Source organism: Neofelis nebulosa, chromosome 4 (genome assembly GCF_028018385.1).
Source record: "Neofelis nebulosa isolate mNeoNeb1 chromosome 4, mNeoNeb1.pri, whole genome shotgun sequence".
NCBI lineage: Eukaryota > Metazoa > Chordata > Mammalia > Carnivora > Felidae > Neofelis > Neofelis nebulosa.
The window spans coordinates 8,186,476-8,198,529 of NC_080785.1; the positions used below are offsets into that span (position 1 = coordinate 8,186,476).

Consider the following 12,054-nt stretch of genomic DNA (forward strand, 5'->3'; position numbering starts at 1 on the left):
TGCTCACATGTTGTCTTCTCAGTGATTATTTCTGTGAGTTCCTCATTAAAAGAAGAATTTACCCACTTCTTTTCCTTGGGCAGGCCTTCCCTTTTCTGCCTTAGTTTTTCCTCATGAGAGTAAGAATCTTTGTTTCTATTCTCTATACTTTATTCCTAATTTCCAGAATAATGTCTGATACTTAGTAGGTGCTGAAAAAATGTTTGTTGAATGAATGAATGATGGTCTCCCTGCTTCTGTGTTTTTTTCTTTTGCAGAGAGATTTCTTCAAAATGCATAAATGAGGGTCACCTGGGTGGCTCAGTCAGTTGGGCATCTGACTCTTGATTTCGGCTCAGGTCATGATCTCGTGGTTTGTGGGATCGAGCCCCATGTCGGGGTCTGTGCTGACAGGGCTGAGCCTGCTCGGGATCCTCTCCTTCCCTCTTTGCCTCTCCCCTGCTTGTGCTCTCTGTCTCTCAAAGTAAATAAATAACCATTTTGAAAAATGCATAATTGAGGGGTGCCTGGGTGGCTCATTTGATTAAGCATCTGACTCTTGGTCTCAGCTCAGGTCTTGATCTCAGGGTCATGAGTTCAAGCCCTGAGTTCAAGCCCTACTTAGAAAAAACCAAACACAAACAAAAACAAAGTGCATCACGGACTATTTCACTGGTCCACTAAAAACTCTTCAAAGCCTTCCAGTTGTTCATAGGATGAAGAGATACATTCTAAGTAGAGTGTATGATGCCCTGTCTGATCTGAGTTCTGTCTGTTATTTTCAAATGATGCCATTTACTCTGTCACATTTTACATTCCAGCTACCTTGGACTTCTGTTATCCCCTAGAAAATACAATTCTCCTTTCTACCCCAGGACCTTTGGGTACGCTGCTCCCTTTTCCTGAGCTGCTTCTCTCCACACCCTTCAGTGTTTTACCCTATTTTTTCCCTTTCCCCTAATAGCATTACAAACAATCTATTATTTGGGGCCGAACAGGAAGTGATTAGACGGTTGTTTGGTTACATGCAGAAAAACAAGTTGATTGCCTTGAGTGTTGACTTCCTACTTCTCGTGCGTGGACCCTGTATAATCACAGCCAGGTTTCTCAAATACACAGCTGTATTCATTCATCATTTATTTATTCATTTCTTCAGAACACATTTGTCCAGTGCCCATGAAAAGCGCTGCTGAATCCAATTTTTTTCTCTTTTTTGCCTTTCTTTCTTTGCAAATATGATTTAAAATTTCGGTAACTGCCTCACTTAATGGCAACTGAAATTATTTGCTTTGAGAAAACAGACGATTTGGAACGTTAAATTTATACGTAGCGGATATCCATAAACAGGAATGGCAATATTCTTGAATAATAAAATTTAAGCGATATATTTATTCCTTTCAAATAATAGTACAAGAGGGCCGCTAAATGATGGGAGGGAGAATATTAATATTTGCCATTAATATAAAATATTATTAAAATGGGAAAATACCTCTCTTGCATTTCTGGTTCATCTCCCAAGTGAATTAAAGCAGTCACAGGGGCCTGCTCTTTTATTGGCTGCGGGAAATAATGTGCTTAACAGATTTACTCTCTCCTGGCCGTCATCATTACCCTCACCAAACACTTACGGGGCATCTATTGTAGGCAGGAGATGGAGTGCGGGGGGCTTTTCATCTCGCTGAGAAGACAGGGCATATTTATAACAAAGACGGATAGCAGTCCGGTGCGCTAAGTGCTGGACAAATGACATTGAAAAGAAGTGTCCTAGGAGTCGAAAGAAAGGAGACGTCACTGAAAGGAGGTGAGGCTCCGTCTGGCCCTAGAATGAAAGTCAGGTGTCGGAGCCAAGAGGGAGCTGCAGTTCTTTGGGCTAAGTGGGCAGGAACAGGGGTGTCACATGCATTTGGGGAATGATGAGGAAGAGGAGGGTGGTGGGGCGCTGGACACGTGGCAGGCTGTAGATCCCACCTGTGGACCGTGGGTAGCGGGAACTGCTAACCAGAGCACCTGTTGCCACTGACGTGGACTTCAGACTGCGAAGGGACAGGGCAGTGCTTTACAGCAACTGTCTGGACTACCCCCCCCCCCCCCCCCACCGTGAGGGAGACCCCGTTTTACAGAAGAGGGCACTGGGCACGAAGCAGATTGAAACCCGGACATTCGGGTTCTACACTCGGAGCTCTCACCCCGGAGCCCAGGGTCTCAAAGGGCAGGCTGCATGATTTGGGATTCCTCCTGCTCTTCCTGGGGGAGGAGGGCCCTACTGATGCATGATGAGGGACCTTGTGCACGACGGCTGTGGTGGGTAAGAGCGAGGTGGGGAGGGACTGGAAACAGGGAGAGGGAGGGGTCAGAGCGCACTGCCATCCCTTGTGGGGGTAACAGGTGCCAGGAGCCTGGCTCCCCCAAGACCTCAGCAGACCTGAAGGAGCTCTGGCCATTGGATGGAGTCCCTGGGTCAGTGGCATCCCAAACACAGCCTCGTCCATTTGTTCAAGCGCCACTCACATGTAAGAATTGTCCATGTATGCCATGGCAGGAGCGACGTCGGGGAGCATCAAATTTGAAGGCATCTTCCAGGAGACCAGCGGTGGGGAAGAAAAGACAGCGACGTTCCCCAGGGACACGTCCCTCAAGGGGGATGATGGAGCATTTGGGAATGGTGGCACACCTGGGAATCTGGGTGTCTGGGCGACGCCTGCACTGTCAGAAGCACAGGGTCTGGGGGAGGACCAGAGGGTCTGGTTCCGGAGCAGCGATGTCAATAAAGCCTTCAATGTGTTGTTACGTTTGAAGGATGGCAGGGCGTTCCGTCAAGACTTCCTAGTCTTTAATTTTGGCCTGATACTTTGGCATACTCCTTGCTGAATGAATTCTTCAAATATTTCTAACTTTAAATACCAATTAATAAAAAACACAGTCTTTGAAGCATGAGAAAAACAAATTCTGTAGTATAAATTATTAAAAAATTTTTTTCAATGTTTATTTTTGAGAGAGAGAGAGAGCAAGCACAAGCTGGGGAGGGGTAGAGAGAGGAAGAAAGGGCTTCCGAAGCAGGATGCACCCTGTCAGCACAGAGCCTCATGCGGGGCTCAAACTCACAAACCTCGAGATCATGACCTGCGCAGAAACCAAGAGTCGGATGCTTAACCAGCTGAGCCACCCAGGGGCCCTGAGAAAAACAAATTTTCATTAGTCGTTTGAGGACGGCCTTGTAAAGGTAGAAAGAAGCCAACTGGTTATGCTTTCCAGATGCATGGAGGGTGTTCTAGAACTCTCTGCAGTGTGGAGACAGTGGCAAAGCTCTGGGCCTGGAACCAGATCGCCAGCTGAGGGTGAACGTCACCTGACCTCACTGTACTCCAGTTTTATCATCTGCTGAAAGGGGATGAAGAGCCGTGTCTACTTTGTGGTTGTGTGGCTCACAGGAATTAATGCAGCTGCAACACAGCACCCCTTGGGGCATCATTAAATGGTAGCACCAATGTGGAACCGATTACTCGAAACCCTTGCCGCGAAGAACGCCCATCAACACAAGCATGAGTGTTCACAGGGACGGGCATAGGTTGTGGGAATGAGACTTACTGATATTGTTGGGGACTGCATTTAAATTTTTTTTTAATGTTTTATTTATTTTTGAGACAGGGAGAGACAGAGCATGAACAGGGGAGGGTCAGAGAGAGAGGGAGACACAGAATCCGAAACAGGCTCCGGGCTCTGAGCTGTCAGCACAGAGCCCGACGCAGGGCTCGAACTCACAGACCGCGAGATCGTGACCTGAGCCGAAGTCAGCCGCCCAACCGACTGAGCCACCCAGGCGCCCCATGGGGACTGCATTTTAATGTGGCAGTGACTTAAGGAGTAGATAGCACGGCACCTTCTGGGAAAAGTTCATAAAGCCTTGAGAAGCCACATGTGAGCACCACCCCTGGGCTCTGGGAGGTTGGGGCACGGAAGTGGAGAGCCTCATCGCACTAAAAATCCATTTAACCCGATCCAGAGGGAAATAAGCTTAACTCCTGAACTTCTGGAAAGCAGGGGCCATGCCCTTTTTTCTTTGGCTTCCTCATTGATTTTACTTTTTATCTTTTCCGATGCCTTGCGAGCATTTGACATTTATAAAAGAGTAGCAGGAGAAGCAAACCAACAAACAAGAGGTGCTTTCTGCTCATATTATGGCGTTTTTATTTTCTATCCACATTTTTCACAGAGCTAAGCTGATATTATATACTCGAGGTGGTAGCTTGCCTTTTTTTTTTTTTCATTTAACATTGAATTACATACAACTTTTTTCTCCACGCTCTTTTCTCCATAAATGTTACTCTTAATGGATACATGGTAGTCCTTAAAATGCTGACTCCCTCTTTTACTAACCATTTTACTACAGTTGAACTTCAAGGTCTTTCCTCATATTTATTTTTACAAATAATAAGAGAATAATAATAGAGGAACATTCTCATGCTGCATCTTTGTCTGGTGTTTGGCTTATTTCTGCCCCTCCAAGCGGGGGAGGGGCAGAGAGTGAGGAAGACACAGAATCCGAAGCAGGCTCCAGGCTCCAAGCTGTCAGCACAGAGCCCGACACGGGGCTTGAACTCACGAACTGCGAGATCATGACCTGAGCCGAAGTCGGACGCTTAACTGACTGAGCCACCCAGGAGCCCCTTGTCTCTAAACTTTTTAACCAAGAGTGAATTGTCCAGAGAAGAAGTCTAAGAATTTACTAGGTTTTAAAACTCAAGCTGACCTGGGTTCATAATGATAATTTTTGCTCCCATGGGAGACAATCCTGATCTTTAAGAATAATCACTGCAGAGCAAGATGGTGGGGGCAATGAGAGAGGTTGTGTCCACTTCTCAGCCTGTATAATCTCTCTGGGAAATGAAGGAGAGACATCTGCTCCCTGATAGACCTACAATATTTCTATTTTTGAAAAAACAATTTTATTAAAACTTTTAAGCGTCTTAGAATTAAAGTTTTCTAAGAGGAATGGAACCCTCAGTGTTTGGCACACTTATGTATTTTTAGGACTGCTTGGACTTCTCTGAAAGATCATAAACCCACTGGTATATTCACACAGGACAGCAACTGTAGTCTCACTCTGACCCTCTTGAGTTCCATGCCTATTTGGAGATCAAGATGGTCCCAGACGTTACAAGTGTGACTACACTCCTGCTTTAAGCAAGCCTTATGAATATATTTTATTTTATGGGATATATTTTATGAATGCAAAATTCTGAGAGGGATTAGGAATGAAAACGTTTCTGTTTTTCTATTTCTATTGAAAGTTATATATGTTCTGTAGGAACCTACTGATACATTATCATAAATCAGGGTAATTCATTGATTTATATTAAATTAATTCCACTTCAAAGCTCATCTCTATTTAGTACAGCAGTGAATGTATTTGTTTGACAGGAACCAAAAAAAAAAATCATCACACATACGAAGCCATCTCATTTTCATGTAATATGATTCTTGTAAAGAACGCGACATGCCTTAGCAAGATTACTACGACACATTGCTAGAAAGCACTCAACGGACAAGTTCCTTTCTTGGCTCTCCTACCGGGATACGAGATTCAAAGACTTGGGTGACTTGCTCAATGTCCTGTGGGGAATAAAGGACGAGGCAAGAACAACCCAGACTTTCTAGAACATTCTGTCCACCCAACATGAAGTAGCAAAGCTTAGGCATCCTTGTCCTTACCAGTGGGTTTGATGAGAACGGCCAAGAAGTCTGTCGTGAAAGAACTGACATACAGAAGGATGCAGGGTGCCTTGGTGGTACTGAAGCTGAAGTGGATCCCCTCGTGGGTCAGGTCCGGAGGGGAGTTGTTCTGATCCGGGGACATGTCTGACCTACTGCCCGACTCTTTGGCACTGACCCCCGATGCCTGGAAGTTATACCGTAGCCACATCCCTTCTTCAAAAAATGCACCGACATCTGTTGAAAAGAAAAAGACAGAAAATTGAAAAACGAAGAGAAATCGGATATGCTGATACCGACAACAACTTAAGCTCAGGTAAACTGTTAATTTTGTAGTAGCCTCAGTTCAGAGGGCAGGTCCTGACTCCGGGAGGGGATCAGATTGGGCTACCTTCTATGGAGATGGATCTTATTTCATCAACATGAATATCAAAAAAAAAATCAAGTATGGAGGTCAGTAAATTAAAAAAAAAATTAATGGGGCACCCGGGTGGCTTAGTCGGTTGGGCGTCCGACTTCGGCTCAGGTCATGATCTCACGGATGAGTTCGAGCCCCGCGTCGGGCTCTGTGCTGACAGCTCAGAGTCTGGAGTCTGCTTCAGATTCTGTGTCTCCCTCTCTTTCTGCCCTTCCCCTGCTCACATCCTCTCTCTCTCTCAAAAATGAATAAACGTTAAAAAAAATTAAAAAAATATTAATAAAAATTAAGAAACTGAAATCATACCGGAAAAAATTTTCATGTACAATACTTAGGCCAAATAACTAATTTAGGTAGAAGAGATAACCCTGGAAATAAAGGAAGTGGCATAACATAAATTCCGTTTAAGGAGCTCCTGGGTACCCTCTTTGAGACTGGAGTTAGTTTGGACGTTCACAAAGGAGAGCCCTCCGCAAAACCCTGGGGAAGTCCCAGAAGGCTTTGGGCACAGTGCTTAACATCACAAGACGTGAAGCTAGAGAGAACTGGGTTTGAATCTGGCCATAAATTAGCTGTGTGGTTTTATGGGAAGTTACTTAATTTCTTTTTTTTTTTTTTTAAGTTTATTTACTTATTTTGAGCGTTGGAGAGTGCAAGCAGGGGAGGGGCAGAGAAAGAGGGAGAGAGAGAGAGAATTCCAAGCAGGCTCTGCGCCGAGCACAGAGCCCGATGCAGGGCTTGACGTCATGAACCGTGAGATCACGACCTGAGTCCAAACCAAGAGTTGGATGGTTAACCGACTGAGCCACCCGGGCGCCCCTTAACCAACTTCTTGAGGCCTCAGTATTTTATACGTGAAAGAGAGACAATAATAGTGAAAATTACAAAAGATAATGTGAAGCGATCAGCCCCAAATAAATAGAACCTATTATTATTACTACTATTAAGAAGTTAAAAGAACAGTTGCTAGCCCTTCTTTGGTGTTTGTTGATGGCCCAATCATTGCTAATTGGTTCTTAATCACTTCCTGGCAGCTCAGCCCCTCTGTTGATTCTCCCACTGTTTGCTCCCCAGTGTTCCAACATCACCTCCTAACTCAGGGTGAAGGCTGAGGTTCCCTCTCCAGATTTGTTTGGTCCTCATTGCCACAGCTCCCTTTCCCTGTGCACGTGCCCTTCTGAAAGTATTTCTCAAACTTCATTGCCTATGGAACCTGTTATTCTCACAACACCCAACGTCCACCAAATTAATACCGTGAAGAACATATTTGGGAAATGCAGCTCAATTGTCATGAGTAGGAGAGGACAAATTCCAAAAGGGTTCTCTCAGCTGGAAATTCAGAAATTTGTCTGTGTTAAATAAGTCTAGAACAGATTTGGTGCGGAGTCATGAATCAGGGTCTGGAGTCAGGCACCTGTGGACGGATCCGGACCTACCTATTAACCGTGTCAACTTGCTAACCAACCTGTTACCCTGCTAAGCAACCTGCAGCATGTGAGACTGTCTTACATAATTAAGAGCTGCCTTGCTTGAAACGCAAGGACCTTTGATGGGAAACACAGGATTAAACAATGCTTAATCCACGCTGGTCACTGAATGACTTACTGGGATGTCTGATGCCATACTGGGAGACCTTTCTGTCCAGCAGAGGGCACAGGAGACACATGTCAACAATTTGCAATCTTTCTGGTGAGTGTTATGGAGGTTAACTCAGCAGATTGTGTGATGAGAACCCTCATCCGAGCTTGGAGGATCCTGAGTTGGCTTTCCCATGCTTTCAGCAGACATCTATCGAGTGCTGTCTGCTGTCTGCTGAGGTTACAATCCTTGCTCCTATCAAGCCCTGGATCTAGAGGATTTAGATGACCAGACATCATCAGAATGCAGTGGGGGTAAGCACAGGACCAGGTGATACAGGGGGTCCTGGAATATGAGGGGCACCGGCCCTGTCTAAAAGGGGTCAGGGAAGACGTCTGGGAGAAAAGACAGGAAGCCGAGACTCAAAGAACCAGAGGCTATGTCAACATGGCGGGAAGCCCAGCTTTCTAGTTGAGGGAGCAGCGTGCATCAATGCTTGGAGCAGAGACAGTGCGGTCAGAGGGATCATACCTCGGGTGAAAGTCATAACGTTCTTTTTACATCATCAGTTGTTTATGCAAGACTCATTAGCGCCCCACTACATTTTAGGTTGGGCGTTGGGGAAACAGTGAATGAGAAAGAGGTAATCACTGAGCTCAGCAGTTCAGAGCCCAGTGGGACAGACGGATGCTCCTAGGCCAGCTGCTGTGAAAGTGTCTAACAGGGGCACCTGAGTGGCTCAGTCGGTTGAGCGTCCAACTTCAGCTCAGGTCATGATCTCACGGTTCGTGAGTTCCAGCCCCGAGTCGGGCTCTGGGCTGACAGCTCGGAGCCTGGAGCCCGCTTCGGATTCTGTGTCTCCCTCTGTCTGCCCCTCCACTGCTTGCACTCTGTCTCTCACATGGTCTCAAAAATAAATAAACATTTAAAAAAATTAAAAAAAAAGAAAGTGTCTAACAGATGGTGGGGGCTGGGGTTGGGCGAGGGGGTCAGTCAAGGGGTGCAAGCAGGGCAGGTCGCCTGAAGCAGACACACCAGGGGGTTCACTGGGCCACCAGAGAGGTTCTACCAGAGGACGAGGGCTCATTATCTGAGAACGTCTTTGGGCCACGCAGGAGAGAAAGGGTCGAGCGGGTGCCTGGAGGTCGTGGAGTCCTCTGAACAAGCCAAGAGGCAGAGAGACAGGGGCAACGTATTGGAAGAGAGAAATGTATCTGGTGGTTGAAACTCAAGATCAAATCCCGAAGAACCTGGGCCTAGGGAGGGCTTCTGGGCAGTAGAGGCGGAGGAAGCCCCAGGCACCCCAGCTACAGATGCCACACATCGCCGGCAAGAACCCGGGCTTCCCTGAGCCACCTTCAGTTACTGCACTTCCAGAGAGTGGGCCGAACCGAGCCCCCAATAACATTTGTCTGCTGAAATGCTGGTTCCCGGGCCTAGCTCCAGAAGTTAGCTCTGAGGGCTCGACTCAGAGGGTCTTGGGAATCAGCAGGTAGAACAGGTTCCCCGGACGATAATTGTGCACACAGGGGTTTGAGATCCCGGGAGCCTAAGCCGAGGCAGGACGGCGCACCTGGCCGAGGAGGTAGCTGGGCGGTCCCGAGGGGGTGAGCCATTATGCATTCTTCAGCTAGAGAGGCGACCGTCCTCCCAAGGCAGATCATGAACAGAAATTCAGAAAGCGAAGGGTTTTAGATAAACAGACCAAAAAATATGCTACAGAGAGTACTTTTGGTGTATTTTAGAGTCATCATTAGAAAGCTTTATGGATTCATGTCAGTTCTGGAGGAAGGAGAATACCAGGCTCGAAAAGTGTTATTCTAAAACTACATCATAAACCAACTGTTAAGCCAAGGCCTGGGAGTGCCGTGAACCACGTCGGTTTCCCAGTGGCAGATTTACGGCTGTCACTTCGCTGTTTTACACGGTTTTTAAGGAAATGCCAAATCAGGGTTTGCAATATCATTTAGGAAAGGAGGACTCCCATCCTTTCTGAATGAATGACTAAAATAACGCCAATTTAACAAGCCCCAAATAACATCTTTTCCCTCACTAAATGATCAAATATTACTGATGTAGAATGTGTAATTTATAGTTTTATACTAATACGAGATAGCTTACGTTTTATGATATTCGTTTTTTAGATGGAAAAAGTGACGAACTTGGAGTCTTTTTTACTCTAAGATGTATTATAAAAGAGATTTGTTGAACTATATCATGTTTCTCAAAATTCCAAACAATGGTGCATCATCTGCAGGTTCAGGATCATAAGGATGCCAGAAACCCTGAAAGCAGGCAAGCTACCTTGTCATAATCACTTCTCGGTTCTCGAAATGGGCCCCTGACTGACGAAGAAAAGTCTGCGAATCTTTGGAATAAAATACACAAAACTGTCCATCCCAGAATAATACCATAAAGACATCCTTTCCCTCGCGTAACCAAATCCCTGACACTTACCATGGAAGAGAAATGGCGCTCACCTGTTACTGTTATGTATTTTTATTTATTTGTTTTTTGACAGAGATAGTGAGAGCGCACGTGGGCAAGCGGGGGAGAGGCCGAGGGCGAGGGAGAAAGAGAATCCCAAGCAGTCTCCATGCCAGCGAAGAGCCCGACGCGGGGCTTGATCTCATAATGGTGAGATCACGACCTGAGCTGTGTGAGATCATGACCTGAACTGAAATCAAGAGTCTGATGCTCAACTGAGACACTCAGGTGCCCCACTTACCCCCATAATTAAATTGCCCCTGATCCCTTCCTTCTCATGCTCAAGAATCCCATTTCTTTTTGCCTTTTCACTTAGGGTGTACTTTGCAACCTGATTCTTTTCATTCTCTCACTTCCCCATGAGCATCTGAAATTGAAAGTCCCCAACTCTACAAAGGGGCTCTTTTCCAAAAGCTTATTTTAAAGTCAGTAACTTGCGGGGCACCTGGATGGCTCAGTGGGTTAAGCATCCGGCTTTGGCTCAGGTCATGATCTCGTGGTTCAGGAGTTCGAGCCCCACATCGGGCTCTGTGCTGACAGCTCAGAGCCCGGAGCCTGCTTCGGATTCTGTGTCTCTTTTTTTCTCTCCCCCTCCCCTGCTCTCTCTCTCCCTCTCTCTCTCTCTCAAAAATAAACATTGGGGTGCCTGGGTGGCTTAGTCGATTAAGCCTCCGACTTCGGCTCAGGTCATGATCTCACAGTCCGTGAGTTCGAGCCCCACGTCGGGCTCTGTGCTGACAGCTCAGAGCCTGGAGCCTGCTTCGGATTCTGTGTCTCCCTCTTTCTCTCTCTGCCCCTCCCCTGCTCATGCTCTGTCTGTCTCTGTCTCAAAGTAAATAAAAACATTAAAAAAAGATTAAGTCAGTAACTTGCAACTTGGACATACTTCCCCACGGGAACAATGTTGTAAGCGACGGTTACTTTGCCGAGAGAGTCCACAAATGCTGAATAACCAACCGGATGGGTAAATACAAGAGAACTGCAGAGCATCATCGGTTTTAACAATTAAAACAGAAACAACAAAAGAGTCAAAGTTTATTTCAAACGTGGGGATTCCAGAGAACTCTGCTCCCGTAAGTATTTCATCTAACGAATCCAGGGGTATGCTGGTAAATGTGAAATATCTCGTTCCCCGGGTAGAGGAAGCCCTGATTTGTAGTGTTTGCCTATCTCCATGGTGTAAACAGCCCCCGCTGGCTGATTTCCAGCTGCCTGCACATCTCTACATACAGAGTTGAGTCCCAGAGGGTCTGGTCTCCCAGCCTGCGTGAACTGCGTCCAGCAGGTGGTCTCATGCAGTCACTGACCCAGTCCCTCAAGCAAACCACATTGATTGGCCATAACTGGGTGGCTCAAACGACAGAGGTCTATTCTCACAGTTCTGGGGGCTGTACGTCTAAGATCGAGGTGCCAGCTGATTCTTTCCCTGGTGTGGTCTCTCTTCCTGGCTTGCAGACAGACATGTTCTTGCTTTGTGCTTATATGGCAGAGAGAGAGGTGGGGAGTTAAAGGAGAGAGGACTAGCTTTCTGGTCTCTTCCTCTTCTCATAAGGGCACTGATCCCATCCTGGGGGTCCCACCCTCATGACCTCATCTAAACCTAAGTACGACTTCCAAAAGCCTGAAGGCTTCAACACAGAAACTTGGGGGGCCACAAACACTCAGCCCATAACAGAAGGCTTCTTTCTTTTTATCTTCTGCTGTAAACAAACACTTTCATATTTACTTACTCTTTCCTGCCGTCCACAGCTCTGTTCTATCTCATCCCGGAACCCCGGATCCTAAAAGCTCTCTACAGCTTCTACAAAATCTAGGAGGAATGGCTGGGGAGCAGACCCCATACTGGAGAAAACACGGACCTGAGCCCCAGCCTCAGGAAGCTT

At 46.5% G+C, this 12,054-nt stretch overlaps 1 protein-coding gene across 1 annotated transcript in view; it reads right to left on the reverse strand.

Annotated features, from left to right (window-relative positions):
* The window catches only part of CNTNAP2 (contactin associated protein 2), a 1,972,370-nt gene that overhangs the window by 153,752 nt on the left and 1,806,564 nt on the right, over nucleotides 1-12,054 (reverse strand). The window contains exon 19 of the mRNA XM_058723957.1: nucleotides 5,689-5,925. Within this exon, the coding sequence (XP_058579940.1) occupies nucleotides 5,689-5,925 (237 nt within the window). The remainder of the gene's footprint in view (nucleotides 1-5,688; nucleotides 5,926-12,054) is intronic.